This window comes from Zootoca vivipara, chromosome 7, assembly GCF_965207765.1.
Source record: "Zootoca vivipara chromosome 7, rZooViv2.hap1.1, whole genome shotgun sequence".
NCBI lineage: Eukaryota > Metazoa > Chordata > Lepidosauria > Squamata > Lacertidae > Zootoca > Zootoca vivipara.
In genome coordinates, this window is record NC_142590.1 from 16,536,029 (window position 1) to 16,551,809 (window position 15,781).

At 42.6% G+C, this 15,781-nt stretch overlaps 1 protein-coding gene across 1 annotated transcript in view; it reads left to right on the top strand.

Annotated features, from left to right (window-relative positions):
• The first annotated feature begins 1,407 nt into the window (after nt 1–1,407).
• The window catches only part of CAMSAP2 (calmodulin regulated spectrin associated protein family member 2), a 79,505-nt gene continuing 65,131 nt past the window's right edge, over nt 1,408–15,781 (top strand). The window contains exon 1 of the mRNA XM_035121788.3: nt 1,408–2,432. Coding sequence (XP_034977679.2) covers nt 2,294–2,432 — 139 coding nt within the window. The 5' untranslated portion in view covers nt 1,408–2,293. The remainder of the gene's footprint in view (nt 2,433–15,781) is intronic.

Below are 15,781 nucleotides of genomic sequence, written 5' to 3' on the forward strand. Positions count from 1 at the left end.
CTCTGGCCTGAGGGCAAGGCTATATAACATATACTGTAGTACTCTTTCCTGGTACATGGAATGAGTCTCCCTGACTCTCTCCCCAGATAGCCCAGTTAGTGATAAACATGCCTACCGGTAGTTACAAATTTAAGGCATGTTTTAATTGCCCCATCTACCGTATCAGGGTAACTTACATTGACTCTAAGAGATTGCACTAGTGATAGTGGCCACTCACGTTTTTCTCAATAGAATCATAAAGTTGGAAGGGACCCCCCAAGGGTAGTCTAGTCCAGGGGTCCCCAAACCAAGGCCCGGGGGCCGGATGCGGCCCAATCACCTTCTAAATCTGGCCCGCAGATGTTCCAAGAATCAGCATGTTTTTACATGAGTAGAATGTATCCTTTTATTTAAAATGCATCTCTGGGTTATTTGTGGGGCATAGGAATTCATTCATATTTTTTTTCAAAATATAGTCCGGCCCCCCACAAGGTCTGAGGGACAGTGGACTGGTCCCCTGCTGAAAAAGTTTGCTGACCCCTGGTCTAGTCCAACACCCTGCAATGTAGGAATCTCAACATGCTTTATTGAAATCATACTTGGCCAACATTTCCCACAGTGTAGTCAAATGCAACTTAAAAAGAAAAGCGCGCTCCAGAATGGGCCTGTCAATCACTGATGCCCTGAAGGCAGGACTCTGCGGTAGAAATCCGAGGGGGGGGGCTCCTCCTCAACAAAATTAGGAGTGCCCCCCCCAATAGCAGGGCTAGCTTAACGTCTCTTGAACTAGGTGAGCTAATAATAGACATGATGGTAACCCAAAAGGCGGCGACGGGAGAAGACTAAGTCTATAATTACCATGGGGCATCGCCGGTGCCAATGCATGCCCGAAAGCTGCCTTGTTTCCTCTCTCAGCATGCATCCTCAGCCTGTTCCTGTGCAGAGAACGGCCAGGCTCCGCCGCGCGCCCACCCCGCCTGCCCCAAGCCTTCAGCTGCCAGAGGCCGTCCCCCATTTGCCACCCCACCCCGTGCGCCCTGGCATAGCTGCCAAGTTTTCCCTTTTCTCGCGAGGAAGCCTATTCAGCATGAGGGGAAATCCCTTAAAAAAGGGATAACTTGGCAGCTATGCGCCCTGGTGGTGGGCCAGCCTCCGCCCTGGTCGCTGAGGCTCCTTGGAACCAGATGATGGTGAGCTGGAGCGCGCGCGTCAAGAATGCCCCATTGTACCGGCCACGTGACCCTCCGTTTCCCCAAGCCGGGCGTCGGTGCGGGACGTTGGGGGGGGGGTAAGGCAACACCCCTCTGCGCCTCCCCCTGGTCTATCCCCCACCCCACCCCGTCTCCTCTCCCGGCAGCTCCGCCCAAGCCAGGGAAGCGCGCACGATGAGGAGGGGGCAGTGGCTAGCCAGGAGAGCGCGCATGCGTCTTTGCGCGCGGCTGCTTTCCTCAGTCTTGAGCGCGGCAGGAGGAGGAGGAAGGGAAGCTGTGGCGAAGCTTGGGAAGGGGGCGACATAGGGGCGACGCCGGAGAAAGCGAGGCGGCCCTCAGAGCGCCGGGAAGAGCACTGACAAGCGCCGCGGCCGCCGGGTTCCTCCCTCGCCTTCCCGCTTGGAGAGCCGTATCTGGAGCGCCCGGACATCTCCCTGCCTTGGGCGCCGCTTCCTCCCGAGCCGCTGCAGGAAAATCCCGGCCGCCTCCCTCCAGAGTCTGGCCCCCTTTCCCCGCCCCCTCTGCAGTTCGGAGGGGAGAGCCGAGCCGAGCAGGAGCCTCCTCTTGAGGCTTGTGGGGAAGACTCTTTTTTTAAAAAAAAAAAAGGGCGGGCGGGGGGGGGGGAGAAGAAGCAACAAGAATAATAATAACATCAGCAGCAGCAGCAATAATCCTCACCATTCGCCCGAGGAGTCTCCGAGCTGGCCATCGGCTGCGGTTGCAATTTATTTGTTCGGAATCGGAAAAAGGGCATTTGGACAAAGGGCCTTGGGGTGGGGTGGCGTAGGGTGGGGGAGAAGGAGAAAAAGAGGGCATTTCTTTCACATTCCTATGCAGCGGGAGGGGAAGCGGTGGCGGGGGGGATTTCGCCCCATAAACACAGCTGAGTTCGCTGCACCGCCTCCATCCTCCGTTGCTACGGTCTCCTAAAAAGACAAGGAAGACCTATATATTACTAGATTTTTAAATATAGATATATATAAATATATAATATCTCTCTATATATTGAAGGTTGCCTTCTAGAAGGTGAATCATGTAAATCGATTTTTTGAGAATAAAATTAAGGCTCTGTGGGCCCGGGGTGTGGGGGGGAGGGGAGGAAAATGGGGGATGCCGCAGACGTCAAGGAAATGAGAAAGACGTTCATTGTCCCTGCCATCAAACCCTTTGATCATTACGACTTCAACAGAGCGAAAATCGCCAGTAATCTAGCGTGGCTGGTGGCCAAAGCCTTCGGGACAGGTAGGTTAGCATGTCTTCTTATCACCTGCCTTTTCCTCATCCGTCATTCGTGACTTGGTTCTCTTTACTGGGGTGAATCATCCAGCCGTTGGGGGACTGTGTCAGGGAAGGGGATGGTGGTGATATATATGATAAGTAACCTGGGTGTGAGTTGTGTTTTTGTTTCTGCAATATTTAATCTCATTGGGGGGGGGGGTTTGCTATTGTTTTCATGAAAGAGTAAATGGCAACTTGTATTTCTGTGAATTCTTAAAATGCAGATCTTGCAGGATGATGTGTGCAGGCAATTCCCTCCTCCCCTTCCATCCTCCCCTTGTCATAAAATAGACACCTTTTTCCTTTTAGTAGCTGGCACAGAAAATGGGAGAAATGTATGGGCGTTGTTAGTTTTTAACATCTGAGGATAGCCTGCAGTCAATTGGGCAAGATAAAGAGTCAGTGGGAGCTGGAGGTTCCCTCCGGAGAGAAGGACATTTCATGACACTTGTCACCTTTCACAGCCTATGAGGAATTCCCATTGCTTGATTGTATTGAAGTGAATTCTTTGAATACAGTACTCTCTAAAAGGTGAGAGACTTCCTGCTGCTTATCATCTAGGCCTTAGCTTTGTTATTTGCAATAGATTGCTTTCCGAACAAAGGATTTCAGGCTAGATATATAGCTTTTAAATGGGTTATTCTTAAATAGCATGCATTAATAACCAGTGATGATTCTTCCAAAAGAAAGGTGAAGTAGTGATTCCATAATTTTGTCTGTAGAATAACAGGAAAAGGTTCCTCCTCCTCTTCCTTGCAATTCTGCAACTGTTGCATTTGAAGCCAGGGCATTGTTGCTTATTGTACCAGGGCAAAAATATGGTGGTGGGGTGTGTTTTTTAAACATGTCATCTGCAAACTGTCAGTGTGTGACATGACAAAAGGTCTTTGGGGTGCCTCAGATGGTTACCCAGACATCACGGAAATGAACCAAACCATAGCAAGTCCTATAGCAGGCCATCAAAGAAGTGTTTTGTTTTGTTTCAGTTGTGGAAGCTGCATACTATCTTTTTCAGTGCTTTGGAAAACATTTTTTTTCCTTACTCTCTAATTATCATGGGTTTGTGTAAGAAAATGCTGATTTATTGGAAATTTGTGGACAACTAACTATGGGACGTTTCTGAAATGGTGTAACATTATTCTTCCTCCACTCCTCTTAAGATTCAGTTCTGCAGGTATAATCATGAAAACATCTTAATTAACACATTGTGGTAATGTTGAAATCATTTTTGTCTGGTAAACAAGTGAAACGGCATTCCTGCATTTTCAGCTGCTAGTCACCAAGAGTACAGTAATCAAGTACAGAGAAGATGTGTCTATGAGCCCCAAGGCTTAGGCACTCATTCTGGGCAGTAATTCCTACTGAATTCAGTGAGAGCATTTCCAAGCAGACATGCATATAGGATCAGGAATAATTAAGGAATAATTTATTTTCAACATGGGGGTATGCAATTTATTGTTATGGGTGGGGGGAATGCAAGCAAGACAATCTTTTATCTTTAACTCTGCTAAGGTGCTAGCTTATTGCATTGATCTAACTACAGCAACTGCCTGTGGAATAAGTGTGGGACACTGAAGTATGTTAGATTGCAGGCAGTTGAAATTGGAACATGGGAGCCTGCCGTAGGTCATCATTCCTGATGAGATGACCCTATCCCTCTGAACTGTGCTGCCTAGGTGTTTTGAGGTGCAGTAAGAACTGCAGCAGCAGTTGGCACTTCCAGGAGGTTGGAGAAGTGGCTGACCATCATTACGTTCTCCAGCATTTGCCTTTTGCTGCTGCCAGCCTCCTCTAGAGTAAGAATATGGAAGATAAGTGTACGCTATTTAGCCTGGTAAGAGAACTCCTCCCTTCAAAACCCTATTTAAGCCAGGGTTCTGGGAGTGCAGGAAGACCAGTACCAGAAACTTAATTGTCAATTAGCCCTTGTTCTGCTTTGTATTTATATACTTAAACCTATAATTTTTGTTTTTTAGTAATATTGGATTTATTTTATGCTTGTTAAATTGTTTATTTTGCCTTTTTAAATTTATTGATTGACATGCTCTGTATTTCATATAATTATTTTATGATGTTTTGAATATTTGTTGTAAGCCACTTTGGGCACAGTTGATAGTGGAAAAGTGGCATATAAGTAATCTTAATCAATAGGTTCAAGTGAAACTTCCACATCAACTTGAAGATGGAACAGAAAGTTGGAAATAAGACATACAGTATGAAAGAGTGAAATGATATCCCCTTTGTACCTAAGTAGAATGTTGAAGAACAATGTATGCAGCAAAGACAGTAAGAACATCTTTTATTTCAAATGGATTTCATTACTCCTCTTCACTCCTCTTCACAGAGAAAGCCATAATTTGCTTTATAGACATTTTTGCTTCCTGCTGAGAGAAACAATTATTAGTGTGTAAATGTGCTGTTTGTATAGTGTCTGCCATTGTTTTTATTGTTTCAAGTGACTATTCAATTAATCCTTGCCTTGATCTTTGAATTGGAATGGTGAAGTGGCTTGTGTTTCAGTAGTACTGCATATGTTTGTTCTTGACCTATTCCATCAATTGGGTAACCTGAAGACTCATTAACCTCTGCACTTTTTCTTAGGGATGGAAAAGTTCACTGGCTTGTTTTTGATACCTAAAATGGGTTGTCTGCCTGTAAAGTTGCACACATTACTTGATTCCCCTAGTGGGACAAGAGGAACTTACACTGTGCCTTTATTTATATTTACTGGCTTTTTATGGTTTTTTGTGCATAAGGAGCATGCTGATGCACATTGCCCAATCACTCCCTCTTTACTCCGCCCCTGCTACATGTGGGAGAAGCAAACCAGGAAGCAGCAAATAAGTTCAATTTCCTATTAATGTCCGAATCCTGGCTGGATTTAAGACCTGCAGGCTATATAAAAAGGTAAAGGTAAAGGGACCCCTGACCGACTCTGGAGCTGCTAGGTGGGCAGGAGCTGGGACCAAGCAACGGGAGCTCACCCCGTCACAGGGATTCGAACCGCCGACCTTCTGATCAGCAAGCCCTAGGCTCAGTGGTTTAACCACAGCGCCACCTGGGTCTATATATGTATTCTTAAAAGTTTTATTGAGCACATTAATCTATATATATTAAAGGTAAAGGGACCCCTGACCATTAGGTCCAGTTGTGACTGACTCTGGGGTTGCGGCGCTCATCTCACATTATTGGTTGAGGGAGCCGGCGTACAGCTTCCAGGTCATGTGGCCAGCATGACAAAGCTGCTTCTGGCGAACCAGAGCAGCGCACGGAAACGCCATTTACCTTCCTGCTGTAGCGGTACCTATTTATCTACTTGCATTTTGACGTGCTTTCGAACTCCTAGGTTGGCAGGAGCTGGGACCGAGCAACGGGAGCTCACCCCGTCGCGGGGATTCGAACCGCCCGACCTTCTGATTGGCAAGCCCTAGGCTCTGTGGTTTAACCCACAGCGCCACCCACGTCCCAATCTATATATATTAGGGGTGCAGATTTAAATTAAGTATTGGTCTGTATCCTTTTTAAAGCTTGATGCTTCCTAAAAAGCCATAATTGCTTGCCAGGCTGAAGTCATGGTTTGTTGTTGGCTTAGAAATCCTGGCTTCTAGTGAATCAAGAAACCAGGTTTAGATGTAATGGGAAGCTTGTCTTTATTGTAGTTTTCTGATTTGCTTCTTTTGCTTGCACTTATGAAAGAAGTGAAGTGGAAATGGCTGGGCCACGTGCACAAGTACCGGTATGTTGTTTGTGCACAGTGAACCACAATAAGACAGCAACTCAGGCTGCTTATTGTGACGGGTGAATGTGGTCACTCAGTCTGATCATTGGCGGCAACCGTATGCTCCACCATCAGCCTGCGAACGCATATGCCACAAAAGATCCATTTGCCTTTCAGCCAGGGGTGGAGATGATGTCATCATGCTGTCAGGTGACTGATACATGGGCTGTCTCACCCACCTGTCAGAGTTGACTTGAAGTGTGGGGAAAGGGGGCTTCTTTGCCATTGTGTTCCCCACAAATGAAGCAGGACCCGGTAGGATTGAACTCTGCTCACCAGCTGATTAGTGGATACTTCAGTTTTGCTTTCTGCAGGGGTTTGCTTCACCAGCAGTCAACATGATTGAACTCCTCCCTCCCCCCCGCCTATCAGTTGACATCACTCAGTTATGTCAGCTGAGTGACAGGTAGGCATGGCTTGGGGAGAAATTGCATCATGAGCCAAAGGGAACCCCCCTGGCAGGCTAAGCTTAGCTCACAAGCCAGAGGTTCCTCACCCCTGCTTTGAAGAGTGAAAAGGCTATTTGTTTTTGAAAGCAGACATTGTACTCCAAGACTACAAATACAAAAGTAATGATAGTTTTATTTTTGAAGTGTGGTTTCATGAGTAGAATTGTAGCAGGCCTACAAAAATTAGTCTTTGGAGCTTATCTGTCTTGTCCAACATATTGACCCAGGAGTTAGCATTGCTTCTTATAGCTGCAGCCCATTTCTTCTTTCACAATTCTAGGTTAATTGGCACTGACAACTTAACGAAGCCTCACTTTATTAACCCTTTGAAAGGTTATTTATAGTAAATAAACTGCGTGTCTGATTGTATAAATTGCAATTAGATTTCACTAGCAACCCACAATCTACCGGTAGTATTTTTTTAACACTGTCATTTCTGTAAAGCAAATAAAGTTTAGTTACTTTTTTGTTAGTTAATTATTTTGAATACTCCACTGAAGAAAAATGCAGTATTCATTCAGGAATCTTGTGGCTCTGATACATTTCAGTAGTACCTATTGATTACTGTAATTCAGCAGAGTAAATTGATTTACTGGCTCTGTCCCAACATATTATTAGATTGGTTTTAATTGACAATCAATGGCTTTTTGCATAAACTAGAAGATTTTCTTGTGATTTTTTAAAGAAATACTTATATTAATGTGTGCAATAAAAGGTTCTGAAGATGAGTTCCAGAGGTGTATTTTGAACCTTGCTCCTTCAAAATGAATGTATGTCTGGGTGTAAAGCAGTTTGCACTGGACATGCACTGTTAGGGCCTGACAAATTACTTGCTTTGCCTTAACTTAGAACAGGCATCCCCAAACTGCGGCCCTCCAGATGTTTTGGCCTACAATTCCCATGATCCCTAGCTAAGAGGACCAGTGGTCAGGGATGATGGGAATTGTAGTGCAAAACATCTGGAGGGCCGAAGTTTGGGGATGCCTGACTTAGAACATCTTGGATCCAAGTCAAATACACCTTTCACTAAAATGCAAATATCAACCCCCATGTTTGGTATACACACTACCATACATCTTTATGGCTGGGAACGCCACAACTTGCAACCTGCATTCAGCAAAGGTGTGGAATTCAAACTTTGTACCATCAAGAAACCTTTTCCCCCATTGATCTGCCTTCCATGTTGATGTATTGCACAGATTCTTGCCACCTCATTCCAGCCTAATTGTAAACTTCACTACCTTATCACACTAAAAGCAACCAGTGTAGTAAATCATGTTTTCAGAACCAGTTTGTATTCTATTTGCCCCTCTATAGGCAAAGGCCATGCCAATATGAATGTTACCCATAGGGCCCAGATTGGCAGCGCTGTGATAGCTGCACAAGTAGTATGTGTGTGATATTGGCCTATCTTGAATTAGGTAGGAGGTGGAATGCTTAACTTTGTCTTTGATTAAGATGCACCTCTTACCTTGTCATCATCATCTAACCGTGTAGCACTAGTGGCAAGGTGACTTGACACTTGCAGTTACTTTGTTCCAGTGCAATTTGAGCTTTAAGCATAGCTGCCAAGTTTTCCCTTTTCTCGCGAGGAAGCCTATTCAGCATAAGGGAATTTCCCTTAAAAAAGGGATAACATGGCAGCTATGGCTTTAAGTTGTCCTTTCCTCAAAGCTAGAATTGGCCCCACAGCAAAAAGTATACACCTCCTGATGTCATGTCTGATTTTGCTCCAAGAGGCCAGAAAAGTAATCATGCTTGTAATCGCTTGGGTGGTCTTGTATCCCCCCCCCTTTTTTTAATAGGCTGCCTTTCAGCAGATCAGCTTTCTGCTTGTCACTTCAGATCAGGATTTTAATGTACCGGTATCCTATTTAAAAATTATTCAGAACTACAAGTTATTGGGTGAAAGTCTGGAAATGAATATCGTTATTGGTCTAAAACAGAGTTGGGCAGATGACAGTTTTGGAGAATCTGCTTTGTTTTTGCTGGAACCTACCAATGGTGCTAGGTGCAAAATCCATACACTTAGAATTCCACTCATCAGAAGCATGAATTATTTCTGTGAGTTGTCCAGAAGTGGCCTATATACGGCTGTGGTAATAATTGTAAACAGAGGGAAGTTAAATGCAGGAAGTACATGACCTATTTTACCCATGACCATCTACAAAGAATGTGTAAGTGATGGCACAAAAATCCTAATAACGCATGTAGTGTGATAAAAAACGTTTAACCTAATTCAAGCCACAGTTGATAGAATTAAATTGTTTGATAAATTGCAGTTCAGCAGCTCTCCCTTAGAAGTCCCACTGTTTGAGAAAGGCCACCCTAAGGTCAGTGGCAGTGTCTCTTGGGATGCTGTTTTCTGAATATTGCTATTTCTGTTGTGAGATTTGTATTTTATGTAGGGACTGGGCTGTTTGTCTCATTTGCCAGCAGATAGTAGCATGTAACAGTGGAAAATGGAGCAGATGAAATCATTGATATTGTCGTTAATGTTATTAGGATCTATAATAGCATTGCTGAGGAGATAGATTTGGGGAGAAAAAGGGTATTTGGATATAGAGGTGAAACTCGGAAAATTAGAATATCGTCAAAGTGCATTTATTTATTTCAGTAATGCAACTTAAAAGGTGAAACCAATATATGAGATAGATGCATGACATACAAAGCAAGATATGTCAAGCCTTTATTTGTTGTAATTGTAATTATTTATCGTTAGGCGGGTCAATTATAAATGGAATGGAATTAATGAAATGTAATAGCGATGTTTATTTTTGTTTATTTTTCTATTATTGTAACTATTTGTTTTATTACTGTGGAATTTCCAAAAGAAAGCATTTGTAAAAAATTTATTAAAAAGTTGCATTACTGAAATAAATGCACTTTTCGACGATATTCTATTTTTCCGAGTTTCACCTATATTGCAGGGTTTGAGGCTTCTGTTTGTGTCTCTTTTCTGTGGTCTATTGTTGCTGGTGGGTAGCTGTTTTAGGTTAGATGGGTGTCTGTAAGCAAGGACTGACCTACCATCCCAAGGCCTGTAAGAGGGAAGTTCCACTGTCCAGGATGGGTTGTACATCCTTGATGATGATTCATACTTGCTTATTTGGGAGCTTTTTCTTCTACACCCATCTTGTAGATATTATTGGATATCAATCTGACTTTGTTGATCTCTGGTGCGCCACTGCCTTTGCAGAAACTTGTCTGTTTCTGTTACATTGATTCAGCAACTAAATTAGACTATCCTATAGCTTTATTAACCAAACTGCGGGAGGCAGTGGAAGACAGGAGTGCCTGGTGTGCTCTGGTCCATGGGGTCACGAAGAGTCGGACACGACTAAATGACTAAACAACAACAACAAATAGCTTTGTCTTCTGTGTTCTATCGCTCCCTTGGCTCCATCTTTCTGCAAGTTAACTATGTTGATGTTGCTCACTGGGGGATATCATAATAAAAAAGAGCTACATACTTACAGAATTTGTGCACTTAAAAAAAGAAGAAGTTTTCCCCTATGTGTACTTAGGGTGCTTCTGTTGTCTTCCTCCCTCTGGAATTCTTTGATGGCTTTTCAAAGCTAAATATATACAGTATTTCATTTCCATATGAACCAGCAGTGGCAGTCTTGTCCTTGAACAACTGCCTGAGGTTAGTAGTCAGCTGAGTAAGGTAAATAAATTGAATCCCCATGCAAAACCAATTTCAACTGGAAAGGTGTGTGTTGCACTCAAATAAGCATCAGGTTTGCAGGCTTGAAAGGCTTCCTCCTTGGCATCCTCCTGGATTTGTAGGTGTGCATCTTATCAATTGTAGATGATAAAGCAGCTCTTCCTCTTGCTGGAAAAGATACCTCCCACATACAGTGGTACCCTGCAAGACGAATGCCTCGTGCAATGAAAAACTCGCAAGACGAAAGCGTTTTGCATTGCACGAGGCGTCTCGCTAGATGAAGTTTCCTATGGCCGCGCTTCGCAAGATGAATAGGAATGCATTAATTAAATGGGTAGACCAGGTAAACGGGGTAAATAGTAAACCGCGCTTCGCAAGATGAACTTTTTGCTATACGAAGCGACTTGCGGAACGAATTAATTTAGTCTTGTGAGGTACCACTGTACCTCTTTTGACACAGACTACTATAAGGTGGTGTGATAGGGCTCCCTTTGCAAAAAGTGGCTGTGATGATGGGAGCTGGAGGAGTCCAACAACATCTAGAGGTCCATATGTTTGAATATTTAATGTGCAAGTGTATGTCTAGGGTCAATGAATAAAACAAACACCATTAGCTGTACTGCTGGATAAGTGTTTAATGGTTAGTGTATTTACATTTGTCCAAAAACCAATAAAATTTGTTTGTCTTTTATTTTAAAAATCTAGAGGAAAAAAATCCCTGATTTAGATGGACAACTAAGCCTTTCCCCCCTTTGAAGGCTTGCTTCCATCTATAAATACCCTGGAAATTCATGCTTTACCTGTTTGCTGAATGATTTGGATGGTTTGTAGTTATTCATCAGCAATTTTATTGTTTAAATTTTGTTTTTACTTTTAGCTGCCCTCTTCTTGGAGAACTGGTATAAATAGAGCTGTGGACTTTGTAGATTTATTTCTTTAAATAAAATGTGTTCCCCATCCCATTCCCCACCTGCTGACTTAAGCAGCCCATTCCGGCAAGAACTCATGAATCTGCTGACCATGTGAGCTCTTTCCCCCCCTACCCGGTACAGTATTTGCCTTCAATGCTTAGGACAAGGTTTCGTTAGGGACCACTTGCTCCCATATAGTAGATCTGCCATGGAATCAAGAAAAATTGGAGAGGCTTTGCTGTCAGTGTCATCGTGGAACCTTTATTGAGTGAGCACAAGAAATTGGATACTCTCTTGATTGAACTTCATCAGGCTTCCTCCTGTGTTTCTTCCATCAAAACTCAGAGTCTTATTTTGACAGGCCATTAATATGTAACTCTTAGTTTTATGGTTGCCAAGTTTAATGCCAGTCAGATGGGCTGCATATAAATAATAAGAATAATTATAATTATAATTACTATTATTAGTCTTGCTGCTGTTAAGGTTTGTTGTTGTTTGTTATAGTGTTGGTTATATTACCGGTATATCTGTTGTTGCTTTTAGAAATTGATTGTTGTATTCTTAGGATCATATCGTACTGCTTTATGGCTCTGGTGAGTACTGTATATTTAGTAGCAACAAAGGATATTAATTATTGGTTAAATTGAGAAGCAAGGGATCTTTCTTAAACCTTCATTTTTCTTGCCAGTAACTTGGGGCAGAGATCCAGAGATCTGTATTGTATCTTGCACTTGGGAATGTTTTGTTCTATATAGAGCCAGAGGTTCAAGTTAAGCTCTTGGCACCAATGCTTCAGGAGTGACACTTACCGGTGAGGTAAGGACAGAACAGAGGTGGAGTTGCCTGTGTCTCATCTTAGTTGCCTGTGCCTAACGAAATAAGCAGCAGAGCTGTCCAACTTTGCCTGCTTTGTGTAGTATAGGCTGCTCCCAGGGGAAACCTCTGCTTCTACCGCAGAATCTTCAGAGCGACATAAAACTGGGCTGTGTTTCTATAATCAAGATTTCAGCCTCTCTGTGGTAAATGCTTTCTGAAAGTGGAACATAAATTACTTCCCGATGCTATATCTCCTCCATCTTAAAGTCATTCGTACTAACTTCAGTTGATAATCTTACCAACGTTATACTTATGGCAAGCCAGTATGTGCACAAATAGCTAGTTAAAACTGCTCATTAGCTTCACTGTCTGACTTCATAGTCCTTTGGGATAGCAGAGAAGCAAGCAGAACATTAATTTACCAAATTTAGTATCGGGTTCCTAGTTACTGGCTTATTGTAAACTTGAGGTGGGAGCTCCATGCTTCTTGTTCACAATCGCTACATGCATTCATTCATTCATTTATTCATTTATAATATGCTGCTTAAAGCTAAAACCCACAGTGCACATCTATGGTACTTATGCAAGTAGAAATAGGTTAGCTAGAATTCCTAAGTGTACACTGTCCATTTTCATGAGCCAAGACGTCCTCTTTTTATCTGTATCTCCAGAAGCTGTTTGAAGCATGTCCACTGGAGCTTCAAATTATTTTCTTAATGCCAGATTGCAGTCTACTTCTGAAGTATCCCTCAGTTTTTTAAAAATACAATACTGTAGAGCTAACAAAGGAAAGGAAAACTAAGTGATCAAGACTTGAAGCATCTTTTGTGCAATGAAAGTCTAAAAGATTTTCTATCCAGGTTTGCCGGGGTAAGTGCCCCCACACTCTAGTGAGCGTGGTGAACCTCAACCCAGAAGCTGGAGAAGGAATGGGTTATCTCCAACAAAGTACTGTGCACTTGGAAATGCACCACAACAATCCCCAGCTCTCTTTTTCAGCTTGAAGTTGAGGAAAGGGTAAGGTGTTTCACAGTAGTTTTCCTGTGTTTGGGATAAACTCAAAAGGCCTCAGAAGCACTGAAAATGTAGAAGTGATCCTTTATTTCCTTTGCAGCTCCAAGCTCAAGAGTAAGGCTGGAGTGTTTTATTGTTTTGTTGTGCCCCCCAGTTCACTGTGATTGTAGGAGTGATCTTCTTCCTGGACCATGCTTAGGAAGAAGGCTGGGCCTTGTCTACTGCTGAGGTGCTTGTAATCTTTACAAAGTGCCAAGATGTTCCTCACAGTTTCCCCAGCCTCTGCTTTTTACATGAGTGTGATAGATGAGTACACACAGCTGCGCCATCACATCTAGTTATCCCTTAGGAGTGCTATCTGCTATAAGGATTTGGATTCTCGTGGTTTCTGAGCTGCAGTGGTTATGTATTCACTCCATCAACTTATACTAAGATCAGAGCAGACTTATTGTTTCTCAAATGTCGTTATGCTTAACTCAACTGGACAAACTCAGCTGTACAAACCTAATTCACAGCTCCAAATTTATGAATGAACGACATAACATGAATGTGTGTTTTTTAAATTCAAAATTCATTGTTGAAAGAAAGCTACAGTAGAAATGTTTTTATTCCCAGTATTCCTATACAGTATGAAGCTTGCACTAGGAAGAAATGAAAGCCATTAAGTAATTTGGACAGTGTATCCTTCTGTATAAACTAGCATTCTCGTCTTTTTTAAAAAAAGATTACCCCAAAAAATAAAATAAAATAAATCCTTCCAGTAGCACCTTAGGTACCTGAAGAAGTGTGCATGCACACGAAAGCTCATACCAATGACAAACTTAGTTGGTCTCTAAGGTGCTACTGGAAGGAATTTTTTTATTTTGTTTCGACTACGTCAGACCAACACGGATACCTACCTGTAACCAAAAAAATAAGTTTATTTTTAGTGTAAATCTGTAGTTACTTGTGATTTGATTACCTTTGAGCTTTTGTTAATCTATATGATGCATAAGACTCTCCTAAACTAACAGATTGCCAATGACAGAATGTTATATCCTGCCAAGGATATGGAAGACACATTTTCAGGAACTCTACAAGGTGGGATGGTGTGAGAGGCCAAATCACTCAAAGCATAGCGAACCTCCCAAAGTGGGGCCCTGTAACAAGGACAGAGATTGAGAGCCTGGTAGCTCGTCTGAAACAGGGGCAAGCACAAGTCATTAAAAACAACCTAGATTTCTTCGCCCCTACCCTAGCCTCACTTTTCACATGTATTGATACTTATTGATGTATTCCCAAAGACTGGGGAAATTCATTCATTGTCCCAATATACAAAAAAGGCAAGAAAAAGGATCCTGCGAACTATAGACCAATCAGTCTCCTTAACACAATAAGTAAACTGTATGTGAGACATCTACAACAGAAATTCCAAGATTGACTGAAACTAGAAAGTATACTTGCAGAGAAGGCTGTTTGATTATCGACCAGTGTTTAGTTCTTCAACACCTAATAGAGAAGTAGTCATCTAAGTAACACTGTCTCCCTCTATGAGGCCTTAATTGACTTTAGAGCAGTCTTTGACTCTATATCCAGAATTAAGCTGTGGGGAAAATTGGAGACCTCCACACTAGACAGATGCCTGCTATACTTAATACGCACACTACATGAAGGGACCTCATTAAAAGTATGATGTAACTCTCAGGGCCATCTAATGCAATTGAAACCAAGAAAGTCGTCAAGCTAGGGTGCATATTGGCCCCATTTTTATTCAATTTCTATATAAATTATGTGGTACCCCTCTACCACAACATGAAATCCCACCCTCCAAAACTAGCAGGAAAGCATATCCCTGTGCTGCTTTACAGCAATCCTCTCAAGAAAGTGCCTGTAGCACTTTAAAAAAAGCTGCACTTAAGTCCCATTGAAATTAACAGGTCTTAAGTCACAATCACAACTGATTTCAACAGGATTTCAGCTGGATTGTGACACCTGGAGAGGACTGCTGTGCATTTCAGAATGCTACAGAAGACAGAATTATTTGCCCACAACTACTGTACTTGCCTCAACAGCACATGGGGCTGAATGTCTTTTACTTGCAATAAGTGGGACCCGCAACGAAATATTTCAGGCTGGAGTGCTCCTATGAAAAGTTCCAACCATCTAGTTATGCCTTCTTTGAGTATACTTCATCCCATCCCTCCATTTTTCTGTTGGTTCCAAAACTAGCAGGAAAGCATATCCCTGTGCTGCTTTATGCAGATGACACAGCAATCCTCTCAAGAATTCCTATAGGCATTAAAAGAACCATGTAAACACTGGCAGCATACTGCAAGGAGAGCAAACTAGAACTACCGTACATTATCAGAAAACCAAAATCATGGTCTTTTCAAAAGGCCCAAACCTTGCCCATGGTATATTGGTGGCCTTGCTCCCTTAACTATTAAGAATGGTTTCCAAATGACATGGAAACCTGCAGTGATAAACATAATAACTCTAGGCTTCACCCTGCAGATCCTACTTGACATTGGGTATGAACAAGCCAAAAAAAACCGTCAAACAGCGCATGGAAGATACCAAATGCCAAGCAGATGTAGCCAAGTCGCCGAAATTTTTAATCAGTGAAACCAGAAGACACCTCCCAGATGCCATATATAACCAACCTTGAAATTACAAAACAGCGAAGGACTTTCACT